Source organism: Herpailurus yagouaroundi, unplaced genomic scaffold, assembly GCF_014898765.1.
Source record: "Herpailurus yagouaroundi ecotype Mexico unplaced genomic scaffold, PumYag 222, whole genome shotgun sequence".
Classification (NCBI taxonomy): Eukaryota; Metazoa; Chordata; class Mammalia; order Carnivora; family Felidae; genus Herpailurus; species Herpailurus yagouaroundi.
This window is the reverse complement of record NW_024412453.1, coordinates 2,144,377-2,164,045: the sequence shown is the minus strand read 5'-3', so window position 1 is coordinate 2,164,045 and position 19,669 is coordinate 2,144,377. Positions and strand designations below refer to the sequence as shown.

Here is a 19,669-nt window from a genome sequence, read left to right as displayed (position 1 = left end):
AAGGAAGGAAGGAAGGAAGGAAGGAAGGAAGGAAGGAAGGAAGGAAGAAAGAAAAGAAAAGAAAAGAAAAAAGAAGGAAAGAAAAGAAATAACAATAGTATCAACCTTCTTAGATTGTACTGAGGATTAAAAGAGATGACACAGGGGAAATGTAGGTGGCTTAATTGGTTAAGCATCTGACTTGGGCTCAGTCACGATCTCACGGTCCATGAGTTCCACCCGTGTCGGGCTCTGTGCTGACAGCTCAGCTGGAGCTTGCTTCCAATTCTGTGTCGCCCTCTCTCTCACTGCCCCTTCCCCGCTTGCACTCTCTCTCTCAAAAAATAAACTTAAAAAAAGAAAAAAGAGATGACACATGGGGATGCCTGGGTGGCTCAGTCAGTTAAGCGTCCTACCCTTGATTTTGGCTCAGGTCCTTTCGTCATGATCTCACAGTGGAGAGATAGAGCCTCCCCCCACCTTCCACTGCAGGGCTCTGCGCTGAGCTAGAGTCCTGCCACCAGTCGTGCATTGAGCATACAGCCTGCTTATGATTCATTCTCTCCCTCTCCTTCTGCCCCTCCGCAAGTTGGGTGTACATGCGTACGTGCTCTCTAAAAAAAAAGAAAACAATTAAAAAAAATAAAGACATGACACACGTTAAAATACCTACCACAATGTCTGGCATCTATTGTGAGCCATTGTCGTTTTCAGTGGCCTGGGTGGTACTCTTGCAATGCTCTTTTTCATAAAGAGTGAGGCTGTGGCCCAGATCTAGAATTTCATGCGGTAGAAATATGTTCATTTTCGTTCCTACTTTTCCTAATGAGTGCCTCCTCCCAGGGGACTGGGCAAGCCTCACACTAAGTGGGAGAGTGACTGATATTGGGAGGAGGAAATGTAAGGATTTTGGTTTCAGATCATAAGAAGCTGACAATTTGTCAAGCACACAATTGTCAAGACGAAAGATGGCTCTACTTACAAACTTTGTCACAGGTATGTACGATTTGCTGTAAATTATTTCCTATTTTGTGGAGTGCCATGGGACTGAATTTGTGAGATTTCTTGTTAAAGTGTGTGGGAAAACAAAATTATACCACTTCTCTTGTGTACTATGTAAGTATAGGTATGTTTATATTATCACTTGGGGAAATATCCACAGAACCCATAATTCATGAAAGAAAGTAAGCAGGTGAAGGAACAGATCCCATAACTGGAAGAGTCTCTAATCCAGGTGCATATGCACAGGTGGTCTTTATTAATTACCATTTTTACAACAAAATAATGAAAGTTATGTGATTTTATGAGGTCACATGGAAAATGTCAGGGATGTAACTAGAATTTGAGTTTCCTGTCTCTTGGTGTGAGTGTTCACCCTGTTTTTGATGATAAAGATGAGAGTTGGATAAATGGAAATGGGGTTCAGGGATGAGGAATGTGGGGTGGGGCAAGAAAGACCTTGAAAGAGAACCACAGCATGCCTCAACAATCTGGAAATGTTCTCATCCCTATCAATTGCACTTTTCAGGCAAGTGAGGTCTGTCTGATATTTGTTGGGTGAAGCACATCCAACCATGTGGTGAGCATGGAATGAGGGATGTGGCCATTTAGAATGATGTTAATGGACGATGTCATGGAGCCTGGATAAAATGGATACACCCATCACCATCCACACAGAGAGACACGTGCAGCATTGAGCAAAGTGAAGGATACTGTCTCCTGGGCTGATGATGGAGATCCACTACCAAATCAGCCTGCCTTTCCATTTCCCAAGGCTGACACAACTCCTCCCCACCTCTACCCCCAATGAGCTGTTTTTTTCTGTAGATATGTTATGATCTTCCTTCAGTCAATCTGCAATCAAGTCTTGGCTTCGGGACCTGACCGAACTCACAACCCTGAGATCAAGACCTGAGCTGAGATCGAGTCAGATGCTTAGCTGACTGAGCCACCCAGGCACCACAACAGACCTGCCTTTTTTTTTTTTTTTTTAATTTTTTTTAATGTTTATTCATTTTTGAGAGACAGAGACAGAGCACAAGTGGGGGAGGGGCAGAGAAAGAGGGAGACAGAATCCGAAGCAGGCTCCAGGCTCTGAGCTATCAGCACAGAACCTGACACGGGGCTTGAACTCACGAATCGTGAGGTCATGACCTGAGCTGAAGTTGGACGCTTAACCAACTGAGCCATCCAGCAGCCCCAGACCTGCCTTTTTAAAAGGTGACTTTATGGGGCACCTGGGTGGCTCAGTCTGTTGAACGTCCAACTTCGGCTGAGGTCATGATCTCATAGTTCATGGGTTTGGAACCCATGTTGGGCTCTGTGCGGACAGCTCAGAACCTGGAGCCTGCTTTGGATTCTGTATCTCCTTCTCTCTCTGCCTCTCCTTCACTCATACTCTGTGTCTATGTCTCAAAAATAAAGAAACGTTAAAAAAAAAGGTGACTTTACATTTCTTTTTTCTAATCCATTATACATACACAGCAATTTTATTTCTGTATTTCCAGAATTTATTTCAGGACAATATTAATGATCAGCTGCATGGGGGGGGGGGGCGGGGGGGGGCTAAGTCATTAAGCATTTGACTTTAGCTCAGGTCATGATCTCAAAGTTTGTAAGTTCGAGTCCCACATCGGGTAAGCATGAGCCCCACTTAGGGTGAGTACAGCCCTGCTTTGAGTAAAACACGAGCCCGGGGTGAGCCGTGCTTCTCTCTTCCTCTCTCTCTCTCTTTCTGCCCTTCGTGGGATTCTCTCTCTCTGCCCCTCACTCACTTGCACCCTCTCTCTCTCAAAAAAAAAAAAAAAAAATCAACTGTATGTACTGCCTATCATGTCAAAATGATCTGACTTAATTTTTTCCCTAAAACATCTTTGGGGGTGCCTGGCTGGCTCAGTTGGTAGAGTATGTAACTCTTGTTGATCTCTGGGTCATGAGTTCAAGCCCCACATGTGACACAGAGTTTGCTTAAAATTAAAAATTCTTTAAACTATATGTCAAAAATATAATGTATCCCTGATACTTGTGTCCAAATATAAATTCTAAATGAGGAAAAGAGCTAATAAATATTAAATGTTCTCAAATATGATTTACCATGTATCATGTATACATATTCCTATGTATATGTTGCTGTTTATAGTATGACAATGGAGAAATTCCCATTCATTTATCAACCAGGACGTTGGAGACTCTAAAAATTAATCCATTGTTCTATCAAAGTCTACAGGGATAACTTAAGGCTTTTTTACATAAAGCCTCATTCCATTGAATCCATATAGTGTTTTATAGAGCATTGTAGATGTGGTGAAAATTATCTATAAATATGTCTCCTTATGAAAATAAAAACAGTGCATGTATAACCTAAGGCAATTTGTTTAAAATTATGTCTGTCTAAAAAACAGCACATTTGGCTCCAATGTCATTTATAGTTTTGGTTATAAAATGGACTTTTCCTGGAGGGAGAATGGCCTGTTCTATATTCACAAACTACACTTTAGTGAGGCCCTTGAGCAAAGCTGGCTTCTCCCACCCCACCCGCCAGAACTGGTGTGGGAGGCTGGAGGAAGAGGGTGGAATCTGAGCTCTGTTAGTGGAAGGAAAAGCTAATGGCCTTTAATGCCTGTCCCTGCCATATCTAAAACTTTACTTGAAAGACTTGAGGACAGAAAGCTAATGAACTTGAAATAAACTTTCTACTGTGGAATAGCTTAATAGCTGTTTGCAGTATTCACTCTCGATTTTAGGAAACTGTATGGAACAAAGGATGTTTGTTGGTAAGGAGAAACTATCAACTGAAAGAAAACAGCTGTGGGGGTTTCAAAATGCTGAGGTTTTGGATATTTAATAGTCAAATGCCTTTCTTCTGGGTTTAATGATTTGTAGGCACAACACGTTTAAGGAAGATCCTAGGTTAAGTTGTAAAGCAAACTCACATTAGTTGTGGCCATGAAAAAAAAATCAATCACTGTTTTTACCAGAGAAGGGAGATAGTTTTGTCTGATTTTCAGGTTGCTTGACTGCTCAAGTATCCTCTTTCATAAACGTATTCTTCCTCATTCTCAGACCAGTATGTGGTTGTGCAAAAATAAAATAGTCATCGTCTTTCATGCCAGCAGAGATGTGGTTCTGTGCTATGTTATACAAACTCTTTAAGATCACTTATGTTTATGTATGCACATATATATTTTGTCTACTATGAAATATTTAGATTTTGTTTTAAAGCTTTCTCATTGTACCGTGCAATTTTTTCATGTATTTCATATAAACCATAAGTTTGAGTGTTTTATAGTTTCAAAACAAGTATATGAAAACACAGTGGCATGAAGTGACATGGCACACTGGGTGGAGAGGAAGTGGCCATTCATAAGACCAAACCCACATACATGCAGGAGACAGCAATTATGAGGCCAAGGATAGGGATGTTTTGAAAATATACTTAAAACGACATCAAAGATCTTTGGACCTTTGAAAATATCCCAGAAAGTGAATGAAAAACAACAGCCTTCTCTCTTTTTTCAGAGCTCTGACTCAGACCTCCTACTAAAAGGACACTGCAGAGTTGAAATATGTATTTTTAAATAATACACATATTCCTCTAAGTGAGTTAAACTATTATGTGCAGATTTTCTCGAAGGGTCCTAAAAGCAGTCATGTAGATATACAACATAATTACATAGGTGGCCACCATGAGTCTTCACATCCCAGAAGTCTCCAAGAGCACCCCTATTTCTTTTCTCACAATTACTAGGCGCATCTATAATCTAGAGGAACTTGGGCAACTCGGAAGCTCTCAAGCTTAGCAAGATGTCAAAACGAGGGCCATGATGCCACACTTCCTCATACTTCAGCTTTCCCTGAACACTCCATTCCCCACACCCCAGTCAAGTCAGATCCCTCTAACAATATCCAATTCTTTTCTAGCACTCAGCCGTTTGTAATTATATATTTTTGATTATTTGGGCAGGTCTGCCTCCCTACTAGACAGACAGCAAGCTGTATGAGGGTGAGGCACTGTGTTTCTATTCCACTTAGTTTAGAGCCTAGCGTGTGGCATGTATTCGATAAATGTTAATTGACCACATGAAAGTGCTATTTGTCTTTCTGCTGTTATTCCTGACATCAACTGAGACAGGTATGAGATTGCCATGGTGTGGGGTAGAGGGAAGCTGCAGGGTTCAGAAGATTGTAAGCAGGTGAAATGCCATGGTTGGTGTGGAGTTCTATATATCAGAGAGGGAAAGGCTTTCCTACTAAGACAGTCATCCTTCACAAGTAAATGACTTCTATGTGCTGCCTGATTTTGTAATTTTAGGTTTGAATGTTTTTTAGATTTGTGTTCTCTTTCCTCTTCTCATCTTTCCTCCCTTAGTCCCAAGTCTCAGGAAGGAGCCTGGGAATAAACACATAATGAGGAGGAGCTCTCATCAAGGGCTCTAAGGGAATGTTTTATGGAGAGTAACTTTGCAGAGATCATGGTTATGTTAGGACCGAACATCCTTATTATGATAATCTTGGTTGAGACTTTAAGATCATCTGATTCTCGTAGGTGTATTATGAAGTAGGCAGTTCAGAATCATGGCCCTTAGTTTATGGATAAGGAAAAGGGGTCATGAGAAGAGGTTGAATTATCCATTTTATAATGAAAACAAGAGCAAATTAACATTTCTGGAGAGCTTCCTGCATCTTGAGGCACCTTTATATTTAGAATAGTCCTTTATATTTAGAATATATAGTCTTTTATATTTAGAATATATACTTTATTTTTTTTTTAATTTTTTTTTTCAACGTTTATTTATTTTTGGGACAGAGAGAGACAGAGCATGAACGGGCGAGGGGCAGAGAGAGAGGGAGACACAGAATCGGAAACAGGCTCCAGGCTCTGAGCCATCAGCCCAGAGCCCGACGCGGGGCTCGAACTCACGGACCGCGAGATCGTGACCTGGCTGAAGTCGGACGCTTAACCGACTGCGCCACCCAGGCGCCCCGAGAATATATACTTTAATCATTACTACATCCCCATGAGATAGGTAACCATTACTATTATTCCCATTTCACAGATGAGGAAAGTGAGACCTACAGCAATCAAGTTATTTGCCTCAAACTGCATTACCAAGAAGCATAGAGCCATTCAAACCCAGCTGGTCTGTCTCAAACCAGTATGCTGATGAGTTAGCACTGGGAGATCTCCAAGAGTACATTGTGTTATTTGTACTTGCCTCTATAGGTAACTCCTGGTTTAATATTGCTACTTTATGTTGCCAATTTTTTTCTAACCTGTTTGCAGTTTCACCAGAACTTAGAATTTATCAAGCAGAGATCACAGTGATCACTGTGTATGACTGAAATTATATCAACCAAGTTCAGATAAAAAATGCCCTGTTTACTAATGTAAAAAAATGTCGGGGTGCCTGGGTGGCTCAGTCGGTTGAGCGTCTGACTCTTGATTTTGGCTCAGGTTGTGATCCCAGGGCTGTGGAATGGAGCCCTTAGTGGGGCTCTGTGCTGTGTGTGGATCCTACTTAGGATTCCCTCCCTCTCTCTCTCTCTCTCTCCCTCTCCCCTACTCACGCTCTCATTCTCTCTCTAAAAAAATAAATAAAAATAAATTGTTGGATACATTTACTAATTTTATTTTTTGGAGGTGCTCATTGCTTAATTACCACAGGGCACATCTATACTGGGGGAAACTTGTACCATTCTCTGACACTCTACAAAATATTAAGTATAAAAAAGTCCACAAAAACTTGTGATTTTTGAGTGCTTTTTACACTACTTAATCTCTTCAAGGAGAGGACAATGACCAACAGTGACCGGCACATTTTGTGCCCCTACAGATCCAAGTCTCTCTTTTTCTTTTTTTTTAAAGCTTTTTTTTTTTTTTTTTTTTTACGTTTGTTTATTTTGAGAGAGAGAGAGGGAGAAAGGTACAGTAGGCAAGGTGCAGAGAGAGAGAATCCTAAGCAGGCTCTGCACTGTCAGCAAAGAGCCTGATGCAGGGCTCCAACTCATAACCCATGAGATCATGACCTGAGCTGAAATCAGGGACTGGATGCTTAACCAACTGAGCTACCCAGGCGCCTGCAAGGCTCTCCATGGGTTCCCTTTACATTAGATTTTGTCACTGAAAAGAGAACATGGATATGTTGTAATTTGTAGCTGATAAGAACAATTACACCAAAAGGTACCCTTGCTTAGAGTTCTAGAGAAGAAAGTGATCCAGACAAGATTTGGGGCCTATGCACAGCACTATGACCCAAGTTCAGTACCTGAGCTCCTGGTCAGGAGGGCAGTGAGCAGAGGTCAATACAGAGGGTGTTATTTCTGTGTTTGTGGAATATTACTGACTGCATTTAAAAGCCACGTTAGAAGGGATATTGGCTGGTTTTCAGCTTCTTGTGTTATTCGTGCCTCTGCCCCTCTCCATTATGGATAACTGAGGTTTTTAATTGAGGTTTTAATATACAGTAGTGACATTCTAGTAGATGAAGGAAGGGGGCAGTCCCCGAGGGCAATCTGAACTTCTGCTTAGTATATTTACTCTTGCTGTTTTCCTTCCTCCTCATTTGTAATTCAGGAGGCTCTCTGAGAAGAGAGAGACAACGAAGAGGCTTCTTAGATGGATCGAAGGATCACAAGCTGGGATACCAGGTTCTATGAAAAGGTCTGCTATTGAATTTGCTCTACCTTTAGGCAAATCATTTGATCATGTTGTGCTTTGGCTTCTTCCTGTGTTTGCTAAGTGTAAATAACATGTATTTGACTATTTTGTGATTATTATAGACTATTTTAAATGTGTGGGTGATTTATTTTTCCAGGCCAGCTGCTCAGGTATAAAATGAAAATCTGCTCCTTTGAGATGCTAGGCTTCCTGGCTGTCAACTGACCCCCAAATCCTTCAGAGTTCAGTAGGCATCTAGTTGCTTCTTGTTCATCTGACACATTTTGCAGTCTCTGTGCTGTGGCTCCTCAGGTTTACTCTATATTTGGGGGGCATACCTTTTGTCTTTTTTGTTTTCAGAAATGAAATGTGTCACTTTATATATTCCTACTGCTTTCACCCTCCTCCCCACTCCACCTCTAAAAAGATGAAGGCTGCTTTATCTGACACTGATTGCATGAGACAGGAGGGACAGGTGACATGGTAAACAAACTGAGTTTACCTAGACTGGCTAATATGGTTCCCTTTTGATGACTTGGGCCAGGACCACTACAAGTTTGAACTAGATTTAGTAAGGTTCAGGTTCTTTGGCGTTTTAGCAGGAAGTAGTCAGGTAACATACTGAAAAGAGAGAACACAAAGTACCCTCCCCTTTCCCCTTTGTGTTTGTTATAGCCTACCTCACATTAGGCAACAAGATGCCCCTGTTCCCAAAAAGTCCCAAGCCAGGATTCTTAGAAGCTAATAAATAAGTTTGTGGGTAAAGTACGATTTTGTTCTTCATCAGTGGATCACCATACCACTGCTTCATAAATGGTAATCTCTGAAGTGCAATACTGGAGTTGACGGTAAGGCTTACTTCTTTTGAACTTAAATAAAATGTATTTACATTATTTCTAGTGCAGTTAAATTAAAAGCAGTTTCCAAACAAACCTGGAAAAGGTGTTGAAGCTAGAGAACCCATGAAATATATTACTCCTTAGTTGTAGCTTGGTGGTAGCAGCAGGAAGAACTTCAGACACAGGAACACGGTGTAACCCTTCGGTTCTGAAACGTTGCTAGGTCTCCTCGTGCTAGAAATGATCAAAGAAACATCCGGGTAAATATTGCTCCCAGAGCTTAGTTCGCTTTAAGAGTGCTGGGTCCAACTTCCATCTGTTAGTTCAAGAAAACAAGCAGCAAGGGCCTCGGATTTGGGGGTCTTCGTTCTTGGGCAGGGTCATCAATACATGAACGTAATACTTGCAGGTGCCTGAGCTGCAGTGGCTTCCAACAAAGGCAGAGCTTTCACTGATATCTCTTAGAAACATATAGCCAGCAACTTGCCAGGCTTGGGGAACAGGACTGGGAAGAACCAAGGGCTTGGTGATATCCTTTCTCCCTAGATTCCAGACCGCTTTGTAGCTCCTGCGGAGCAGGGTGGAGGCCCTTGGGGTGGGGGTCTGGCTCTTCGGCTCTAAATGTAAATAAGAAGCCACGCAGCTGAGCCAGTGACAGTTAAGAACTGGCAGCGTCCGTCTCAGGCAAGGTGTTGGTCTGACAGTCTGGACGTACGAACGGCAGGAGACTCCCTCTCCTCACCCTCGGGTCAATCTGCACAACCAGGTTAAGTCCTGCCGGGGTAGGGGTGGGGGGGTTGGGGGAAGGGAATGAGGCGCCCAGAGGCAACGACTAAGGCGAGGAAAGACCAGAAGTCCTAAGGACACCACCTTGGAGGGACCGGGAGGCTTCAGTAACTGCCTTCGGAAGTATCGCCCTTGCCGTATAAAATGAAACTCATCTCCGCCATTACGTGAAGCCGCGGCCCAGACAGGAGGCGGGGACGCGCGCCTGGCGAATGCGCGCTCCCTTTGTCCCGCCTCCCGGCCGGCGGCTCAATCCGCGCGGGAGCGCGCTTCGGCCGCTCATAAGTGCTCCGGGTAGAAACTGGCGCCGGCGGCGGTTGCGTTCCGCGGGCGGAAAGGAAGGGGGAGGTGAGAAGGCTGTGCGCTGCCCGCTCCTCCCCACCCCCCGCCTCGGCCCTGAAGGGGCTGGATGGGCAAGTTGGGCGCGATGGCTCGAGTCCGGGCGGCGGCGGCGGCGGCCGGAGGCGGCGGCGCCTCCTCCTCCTCGCCCCGGCGCCGGCGGTGATCCGAACGAGCGGCCGCGGCCCCCGATGAGACTGTTCGCGGGCTGGCTGTGCCTGAGCCTGGCGTCCGTGTGGCTGGCGCGGAGGATGTGGACGCTGCGGAGCCCGCTCACCCGCTCCCTGTACGTGAACATGACGAGCGGCCCCGGCGGGCCGGCGGCGGCCGCGGGCGGCAGGAAGGAGAACCACCAGGTACGCGGCCGGGGTCGGGCCCGGGCCCGGCGGGGGCGGGGGCGTGGCGGCCCGGCCTTCCCGCGCTCGGCCCGGCTATTGTGCGGGGCTTCGCGGCGAGAGGGCCTCCCCGGGCCCTCGCCCCGCCGCCTCGGCCCCTCGGAAAGTTTCCCCGACGTCGTCCCCGCCGGGCGCTGGCTCCGCGACCCTCGAGCGTTCGGCCCGGGCCCCGCGGCGCCTTTTGTTCCCGGGCGCGGGCGGACAGCGGCCTCCCGTTCCTTCCCGGGCCCGGGTGTGGGCGCCCCGGCGCCCCGCATTGTTCCCGGGTGCCAGGCGGTGATTGCAGGCGCCGGGCGGCACGACGCAGGAACTTTGGGGCGAGCGCGTGGCCACGGGCATCCATCTGGCACCGGGGCCTGCGATGTAAACGACCAGACCAAACCCATCGCCCTCGACCGCCTTCATCACCCCTGGGGAATCAAAGCGAAAAGCAGGTCCTTCTTTTTGTCTGGTTGAATCTCTGAACGTACAAAGGGCCATAAAGAAATTTAACCGTGCATTGTGAGCCATTTAACCCTCTGGGCTTATTCGGGTGACATTTTCCCTCAGCAGTTAAATGTGTTTGACAGGTCCTCACACTCCCATCCTGCTGAACCTTCCTCCCCTACCAAAGAGAGATCTCCTTTTAACTTCGATGTTGGTAGTCGACCAGAAAGATGTGGTAAGAAGGAAGATGATGCAAGCTTTTCCTGGAAGGGTTTTTAAAACAGAATTAGGGAGGAGTGAATTCTTTTCAGAGTTGTGGATCGTGAACGACGCGATGTGACCGGTTAGGCAGTCTTTTCATTAGCTTAGTTTGTGGTGCCACTTACAGAAGTATGTGCAGGTCAACTGTGGAATTAAGAGTGATATTTCATTTTTGACCATAATATAGTTTGTGGTTAACCTTGCATTCATTGAAAAGAGGCTTTTAAACTCTGTCGGAGTGTTGGCTTATAATTGCTAGCATTTATAGTGCATTTTGCCTTTCGAGAGAGCAGTAAGTGGTTATTCCCCATCTTATGACATCGTTTTCATAGATTTCTCATTTTCCTATGTTACATTTCTTATTATGCCAGGCGTTCAGAAAGTTTACATTCGGGTTGATTTCGTGTGTTTTAATGAAAGTAAAGAATTATCTAAGGACATAAAGCAATTCATTAAGGAAAGTAGCTTATAGTTTTTATTTAGTAATTACTGATTGTGGCCCATTTTCTATTTTTAAAGGAAGTCCTAAATTCCCATAAAATTTTTTTGTGATCCCAGAGCTATTTTGATTTGTTAGGTAGTCATACCTATGATATTGTTAGGAGAGTACATAAAGTCAGTAGGTGATCTTCAGTTGTGAAACTACATTCTTTGCTATAAATTAGTTACGTTAATCGTTCTTAGAGAAACAATTCTTTTTTTTTTTTTTTCAACGTTTATTTATTTTTGGGACAGAGAGAGACAGAGCATGAACGGGGGAGGGGCAGAGAGAGGGAGACACAGAATCGGAAACAGGCTCCAGGCTCCGAGCCATCAGCCCAGAGCCCGACGCGGGGCTCGAACTCACGGACCGCGAGATCGTGACCTGGCTGAAGTCGGACGCTTAACCGACTGCGCCACCCAGGCGCCCCTAGAGAAACAATTCTAAAGTACTGCAGTGATAATGTACAATTACCAAATGTCACATATCCACGTGGAATATGGATAGTGGCATAAAACAATGAATTAGAAATATCATTTTCAACAATTGGTAGAAGTAACGTTCCGGTTAGGACAAAAAGGAAGCTTATTTCCATTGATGTGGAATTATGGTGGAGTCTCTTAGCTGTAGGTGTTTATGACACTTGTGATTACCTCTACTATAACATTTGATTTATTGTATATATATTTTGTATGTAATATATTTAATGCTTATAAAAGAATTGGTTATATTTAAAAAACTGAAAAACTGTTTACATAATTTGATTTTCGTGGAGTCTGGGTAGACTATAGCTGGAGACGTAGCCTCATAATAAGTACTTCCTAACAGGAGATACTTTCTAATTGTGTGCCTTTTAAAAACTGAATCAGTTACTAATACTGGTTTCCGATACCCCATTTACTTTGTTACACTTCTGAGATACTGAGTTATATGTGTACATGTGTGTGTTTTAACCAGTTGGACCAACAATTTGGCCACTAATTTCTCCAAAGTGAAGACTAATCTGGTACTTTCTGAATATTTAGGGGCAGATTGACTCTTTCTTAGAGTGATCAATCCAGTGATGCATTGACATATGAAAATATTGCCCGTGAATAAAGATTAAAATGAACAAAAGAAATGTGTGTATAGAGACCACGGTGAGATAAGGTGAAAGAGGAGACTCCTCTCTGCAGAGTGCCTGCGCTCATTTGTTATCTTCTTTATAATCCAGGATCCTAGGTTTGCCTTATGAACTTTCTTACTTGTAAAGTAACTTGACTCTAACATTCTTGCCCCCTTCACATTTATAGTTTTATACAGGGTTTTCTGGTGTTCATTTGGGGGTGTGGGTTCCATAGCAAGCCACATCTGATTCTTTTGGGGTTGCATGAAAGTGGGGTTATGGATTTTTTAAAAATTTTTTTAGTTAATGTTTTTTATTTATTTTTGAGAGAGAGACAGAGTGTGAGCGGGGGAAGGGCAGAGAGAGAGGGAGACACAGAATCTGAAGCAGGCTCCAGGCTCTGAGCTGTCAGCACAGAGCCCGACGCGGGGCTCGAACTCACAAACCGTGAGATCATGACCTGAGCTGAAGTCCATGCTTAACTGACTGAGCCACCAGGTGCCCCAATGGATTTAATTGAACCGTACTTAGCACAAGTTTTCTTTATGATGATTTTATTAAGAAATTATGGTGGAGGATTCTCTGGTTAAAAGAGAAATCTTGGGAAATGTTTATCATTAAAAATTGCTATTTAGGGGGCGCCTGGGTGGCGCAGTCGGTTAAGCGTCCGACTTCAGCCAGGTCACTATCTTGCGGTCCGTGAGTTCGAGCCCCGCGTCAGGCTCTGGGCTGATGGCTCGGAGACTGGAGCCTGTTTCTGATTCTGTGTCTCCCTCTCTCTCTGCCCCTCCCCCGTTCATGCTCTGTCTCTCTCTGTTCCAAAAATAAATAAACGTTGAAAAAAAAATTAAAAAAAAAATTGCTATTTAGTTATGATAGCCTGGAGATGAGTTGCAAGGCTCCTTTGCCCTAAAGTAGTTCTAAAACTATAGTAGCAGCACCATTTTAATAACTTGGTGTGCTAGCTTCAAAGCTGGGATTATTTTTCACTTTAAGCAAGGGAGAAGCAAGGAAGGGCTTCTCTTAGAAAGCTGGGATGTGGCTTGCAGGCCAAATTGGGCTCACTGACTTGTTTGTTACAGCCTGTAAAGTAAGAATAGTTTTGCGTTTTTAAATGGCTGCAAAAGCATGTAATATTTTATAATATGCGAAAATTTCTTACATGAAATTCAAATTTCAGCATCCACAAATAAGGTCTTGTTGGAACAGAGCCACCACATTCGTTTACTTACTGCCCATAGGGGCCTCCACACTACAGCAGCAGTCAGTGGTTGGTACTGTGTGACCCACGAGCTGAACTATTTACTCTGTAGCCCCTTATAGAAAAAAAGAGTCTTCTCCAGAGAAAGTTTCCAGCTGCCTTCATCAGCAGCACATTTCTTGGTCACAGGTTGCATGGTGGATAGTTTGCCTCATTGGGAAGAAGTAGAGCCAGGCAGTGAGAAACTAGATATGTCACTTTTCAACATTGGCAGGCTTGGAACTTAAAAAGAAGACAGCAACAACAAAAACTTTGCATCTAGTGTTTTTGTCTCATTGTACCTAGTACTTCAAGTTAATGCATCAATTATGGAGCTGTTGAAACTTGAAAGGACTCTTAGGCCTCACTAACTACGTTCTTGATAATAATAGTCATTCAGTAGTTTCTGAACTGATGGAGTGCCAAAAGAATTGTTATGGAACTCCCTGGAACCAAGCCAGGACGGTTTCTGCAGGTGATGTACTGTAAGGATTCTTAAGAGCACAGGTAACCTTGAATATCTGGAATTAGCAAGGTATAACTTAAAACTGCAAGGTTGTGTTATATCTGACTTATTTTTTCACCTTCTGTAAGCTCTGAACTGTGTTGCAAGGGGTAATGGGGTATAAGACGGAATTGAAACAACTGGGGTTTTTTTCCAAATGAAAAAATACTTGGACATCACAGCCATAGGTCACAGGTTGTGCTAATGGACAGATTCGGTGTCCTGTCCCCTCACTCCCCATTTACCTTGCAGGGGCTGATCAAAGTCAGGCACAAGTTAACAATGCTCAAGGGCAGTCACCAGCTAGCCAGATGGACACTGATGGATTTGTATCCTCTTCTGAGCTGCCTTCCAGAATCTGGAGGCCTCTGCAGCTGAATACCAAAGAGATTCTGAAAGGAGTTTCTTTCCTTCCTTACAATTGTGTTGAAACCCTATCCAAATGTTTGCCTCTGGGTGCCTGGGTGGCTCAGTCATTTAAGTTTTGGACTTTGGCTCAGGTGGTGATCTCGCCGTCTGTGGGTTTGAGCCCTGGGTCCGGCTCTGTGCTGAAGGCTCAGAGCCTGGAGCCGGCTTTGGATTTTATGTCTCCCTCTCTCTATGCTGGCCCTGCCGCCTGCTCATGCTGTCTCTCTCTCAAAATAAAGAGACATTGAAAAAACAACAAGTGTTTGCCTCAGTTTCACAGAATATCAGGATCTCTCTCTGCTGCTGAATACACTAGAAGCATTTATGTTCCCCTTTGAAGGTGCTTGAGGGCACCCTGGTAATTGCCAGTAAAAGACCATTGCTTAGACCTTCTAAAGCATTGTTAAAATCTTAGGATTATAAAATTCTAACAGTGAGTGCATATTTTAAGTGAAAATTGCCAAGTATTTATTTATTAAATCAAAGCTGAAACAACTTAATCTAATCCATATAAATTGTTTCCCTCCATGGACTTGGGTGCCTTGTCACTGTACACATTGAAATCTCATATAAAGAGGTTGTTGGTTTAGGCTTCTGTCATCTGTGGAAGAAAAATGAATGGTTTGAATTTGACTCTTATGCTGTGCTTCAGTGCAAGGAAGTGTCAATGATTGAATGTCTGGACTGATAGGATTCATTGCAGAACTTAGAATGTGATTTTTGAGTCCTTAGCTGCCAGGTGCAGGTCGTCAGGCTTAGTCTGACCACCCCCTGTAGTAGAAAAGATTCTGTGTTCATGGACCCCATCAGTGGAGCCTTTCCAGTTGTTTTTAGTGGTGCTAAATGCCTCAGGTCTTTGGTTACTCATTCCTTTTGAGAATGGCTGGGTGCCCAGACCTACCGTGTGGTTTTTAGGCATTCTCTTGAACTTCAGTTCTCTAACTGGCTTTTGTGGTCCTTGGACAGGAAAGGGAAGGAAATCAAGTTACTGTGTTTCTATTGTCTGCCAGACACTATAATGATTCTCTCTAATCCTCATAACAACTTCCAGAGGTAGGTGGCGCACCCCCTTTTTTAATAGACAGTTGAGCCTAAGAGCGATGACACTTGCTCAGGAGATACTTGGTAGGTGGCAGAGTTGGGTTTTGATCTCTGCTCTGTCTGGTTTCAAGGCCCAGGCTTTTCCCACCTTTTCATGATGCCACTCCTAGGAAGCCTTGTGTTGTATGAGGGTCTGTGAAAGTAGGCTGTCTCCTTAGTAGGAAACTGCCCCCACTTTAGCAGAGCTGTGTGGAGACATTGAATCTATGTAGCTGTATGCAAAAACACCAGTTGCAGTTTTGTAGTGTGTGAGTGAGGCAACGTTGGGATAAGTGTCCCAAGTTCTGGCTTTCATCCAGTTTGTGAATGCTCTGGTCAAGTTTAATGTTGGGAAAAAAAATCGTACCTGTGGTGTCTTTTTTCCAACACTCACTATTTCTTTGACACTGGCTGGGTGTCCTACAATTCATTTCTGTTCTGACACAACCCAGAGTTAACATCTGTCCAGAGTATAAGGACTCCATCCTGCAAGACTGCCCTCCCTTCGGGTGCCAGCTGCAAGTTGGAGGTACATAGAGAACCCCCCCCATGTTTCTGCCCAATTTGTGTACAAATTCTGGGGTTCCCACAACCCTCCCTCAGGTTAGATAATTTGCTAGAATGACTCCATTTAGGAAGACATTTTACTTGTTTACTGGTTTATTATAAAGGATACGATTCAGGGAAAGCCAAATGGAAGAGATGAATAGGGCAAGGTATGGCAGGTGGAAGGTGGCACAGAGCTTCCATGCCCTCTGCAGGTGTTCAGCAACCTGGAAGTCCCTAGAGCCATGTTGTTTAGGGGCTTTTTGAGGGTTTCATTACCTAGGCATGGTTGATTAAATCACTGACCTTCGGTGATAGAACTCAATCTGTTAACTCCTCTCCTTTGTCTAGAGGTTGGAGGTGGGGCTGAAAGTTCAAACTCCCCTCCCCCATCACTATATTAGCATACGGAAGATACTCTTTATTTTTTTTTAATTTTTTAAATGTTTATTTATTTTTAAAAAAAAATTTTTTTTTCAACGTTTATTTATTTTTGGGACAGAGAGAGACAGAGCATGAACAGGCGAGGGGCAGAGAGAGAGGGAGACACAGAATCGGAAACAGGCTCCAGGTTCTGAGCCATCAGCCCAGAGCCCGACGCGGGGCTCGACCTCACGGACCGCGAGATCGTGACCTGGCTGAAGTCGGACGCCCAACTGACTGCGCCACCCAGGCGCCCCATTGTTTATTTATTTTTGAGACGGAGGGAGACAGACCATGAGTGGGGGAGGGGCAGAGAGAGAGAGGGAGACACAGAATCTGAAACAACTCCAGGCTCTGAGCTGTCAGCACAGAGCCCAATGCGGGGCTCGAACCCATGAACCATGAGATCATGACCTGAGCCGAAGTCGGATGCTTAACCGACTGAGCCACCCAGGCGCCCCCAAAAGATACTCTTTAACACTTAGGGGATGCCCCAAGAGTCTTAGGGGCTCTGTGCCTGTATCTAGGGGATAAAGCACCAGTAGCGAAGGGGGTGAGGGAGAGAGAATCTTAAGCACAACACAGGGCTCACATAGGGTTTAATCTCATGACCCTAAGATTGTGACCTGAGCCAAAATCAAGAGTAGGACGCCTAACTGACTGAGCCACCCAGGTGCCCCCTAAAATAACCTTTTTTTTTTAATTTAAAGTTTATTTTGAGAGAGAAAGAGAGCACAAGTGGGGAAGGGGCAGAGAGAGGGAGAGACAGAATTGCAGGAGGCTCTGTGCTATCAGTGCAGAATCTGATGCCAGGGTTGAACTCCCGAACCATGAGATCATGACCTGAGCTAAGATGAAGTGTGGAACACTTAACCGACTGAGCCACCCAGGCGCCCAACCCCTAAAATAACTTTCTTTTTTCAAATGTTTATATTTGAGAGACAGACAGAGACAGTGTGCGAGCAGGGGAAGGGCAAAGAATCAGACGGAGACAGAATCTGAAGCAGGCTCCAGGCTCCCAGCTGTCAGCACAGAGCCTGACGTGGGGCTTGAACTCAAGCTGTGAGATCATGACCTGAGCTGAAGTCCGATGCTTAACTGACTAAGCCACCTGGGTGCCCCCCTAAAATAACTTTCTAACTCCAGTTCTTAAAATTTTTTTTTTTTTTCAACGTTTATTTATTTTTGGGACAGAGAGAGACAGAGCATGAACGGGGGAGGGGCAGAGAGAGAGGGAGTCACAGAATCGGAAGCAGGCTCCAGGCTCTGAGCCATCAGCCCAGAGCCTGACGCGGGGCTCGAACTCACGGACCGCGAGATCGTGACCTGGCTGAAGTCGGACGCTTAACCGACTGCGCCACCCAGGCGCCCCTCTAACTCCAGTTCTATTACCTACTGTGCTCAAGTCCTCTGTATTTTGGAAGAAAAGATAATTATATAATACGTTTGACTATTGAACTAAAAAATAAATTCTGATAAGCTTTTAACTATATCCCTCTGTTTGATAAGCAAATATAATCTCATCAGAAAATTATATTTCTGCTTTGAAGGAATGATTGATCCACCAAGATTATATAAAGATTAGGAGATGTTCATGGGACCTGACCTAATACCTTATATTTTGATTAGCGAATATTGTCACATATGCATTCACAACTCATGTCTACTTCATTTGGCTGTTTGTCTGATCTTTAGTATAGCTACAGTCTTGTTGCAAGTAATTTACTGTATTTTTAGAAGTTCTGTATTTACTGTATTTTACAGTATTTACTGTAGTTTTTAGAAGTTCTGGTTAATTGCCACATCCTACCTTGGACTTGGCATTAGTAGATGACTGCATGGTATAACTGGTTTGATTAGAATTCGTTATTTAAAAGATTTCCTTACCCTCTTGGATTGGAGAAAGTTCAAGTGAGCTTTGAAGGAAGATGCTAAAATGACGTTTTTCCCGGCACTGGTCTCCAGCTGAGGAGGCCAGCCCACAGTGGGCTTGGCACACAGTCCTTCCAATGCGAACGTTTAATGAGCGTGATGCTTTGTTCTTGCCTGCGCACCTTGGTCTCTGTAGTCTTTGAGGAGCACACATTCAAAGAACTCACCTGCTTGAAAGTGCATGGGAGCCTGCAGATAGGCCACCCAGTGCTGTGAGCTCATTACAGCTTTTCATTTAAGCTAGGTTGTCTGGAGAGAGGAACTCCAGTGGGGTGGCAGGGGCTCCTGCATTGATTTTTCTATCAGCATCTCATCTTAAGGGCAAGGGGACTGCTTATTTAAGGCTTGAAGTTCTTGGCCAAGATCGTAATCCCATTACTTGATTCCCTTGGTTTCTGATTTTTTTTCTCTCCTCTGGAGTGTAAGTCCATCTTTAGTTTTTCCCTAGACCACTGTTAAGCTGGGATAATTAGGAAACACTAATGACATTTTCTGGGTAGGCCCATGTAGGGGTTCTCAAGCAGTGGTGATTTTGTCCCCCAGGGGGCATTTGGCAATGTCTGGGACATTTTGGGTGGTCCTGATGGGAGGGGAGTGGGGAGCGCTCCTGGCAGCTGATGGGTAGAGGCTTGGGATGCTGCTAAATATCTTCTAATACATCAGACACATCTCATAACAAATTATGATTATCTGGCCCCAAATGTCAGTAATGCTGAGGTTGAGAAACCCCGTAATTTAGTTGCTATCTAGATCAGATTATCTTTTCTCTAAACACACCCCCGTCCAGTTTAGTTGGACAGAATGGTCCTGCTTTCTTTTCAGAAAATAAATCTCAGACACACTGGGTAGACCGAGGAGAAACTTCTTTGAAAGAAACCTTTATAAAACAACATGCACCTAGAATAGGAACCTCAATCAGCTGGAAGTGCTCAGAAACCCCAGGCTTCCCATTTGTCCAGAAGTTGTGGGGTGGTAAATGAAATGTGAATGTACTTGGCCAAGGGCCTGATACAAAGTAGGTGTTTTAGTCAGTGTCATCCTTCCTTGCTTGTTTGTGGTGTTGCAATTTTGTGGTGAGTGGGTAGGTTTAACCACTGTTTGCAGAAGTGAGTTTAAGCAAGACCTTTCAGGCGTGCCTGGCTGGCTCAGTCAGTGGAGCATATGACTCTTGATCTCGGGATCATGAGTTTGAGCCCCACGTTGGATATAGAGTTTACTATAAATAAATAAATAAATAAATAAATAAATAAATAAATAAATAAATAAA

At 44.2% G+C, this 19,669-nt stretch overlaps 1 protein-coding gene and 1 long non-coding RNA gene across 6 annotated transcripts in view; one reads left to right on the top strand and one right to left on the bottom strand.

The window, feature by feature from the left end:
- LOC121019395 (uncharacterized) overlaps positions 1-9,475 on the bottom strand; it is a 27,137-nt gene extending 17,662 nt beyond the window's left edge. The window contains exons 1-3 of one of the 3 annotated variants that reach the window (XR_005785566.1): positions 9,346-9,475; positions 8,570-8,709; positions 653-753 (exon numbers count right to left, since the gene is read on the bottom strand). This is a non-coding gene — a long non-coding RNA (uncharacterized LOC121019395). Of the gene's footprint in view, positions 1-398; positions 594-652; positions 754-8,569; positions 8,710-9,345 lie in introns of those variants that run through there. The other 2 variants (XR_005785567.1, XR_005785565.1) reach the window with 2 other exon arrangements.
- METTL9 (methyltransferase 9, His-X-His N1(pi)-histidine) overlaps positions 7,580-19,669 on the top strand; it is a 53,116-nt gene continuing 41,026 nt past the window's right edge. Inside the window, exon 1 of one of the 3 annotated variants that reach the window (XM_040458780.1) lies at positions 7,580-7,639. In XM_040458780.1, the coding sequence (XP_040314714.1) occupies positions 7,595-7,639 (45 nt within the window). In that variant the 5' untranslated portion in view covers positions 7,580-7,594. Of the gene's footprint in view, positions 7,640-9,581; positions 9,957-19,669 lie in introns of those variants that run through there. The other 2 variants (XM_040458779.1, XM_040458778.1) reach the window with 2 other exon arrangements.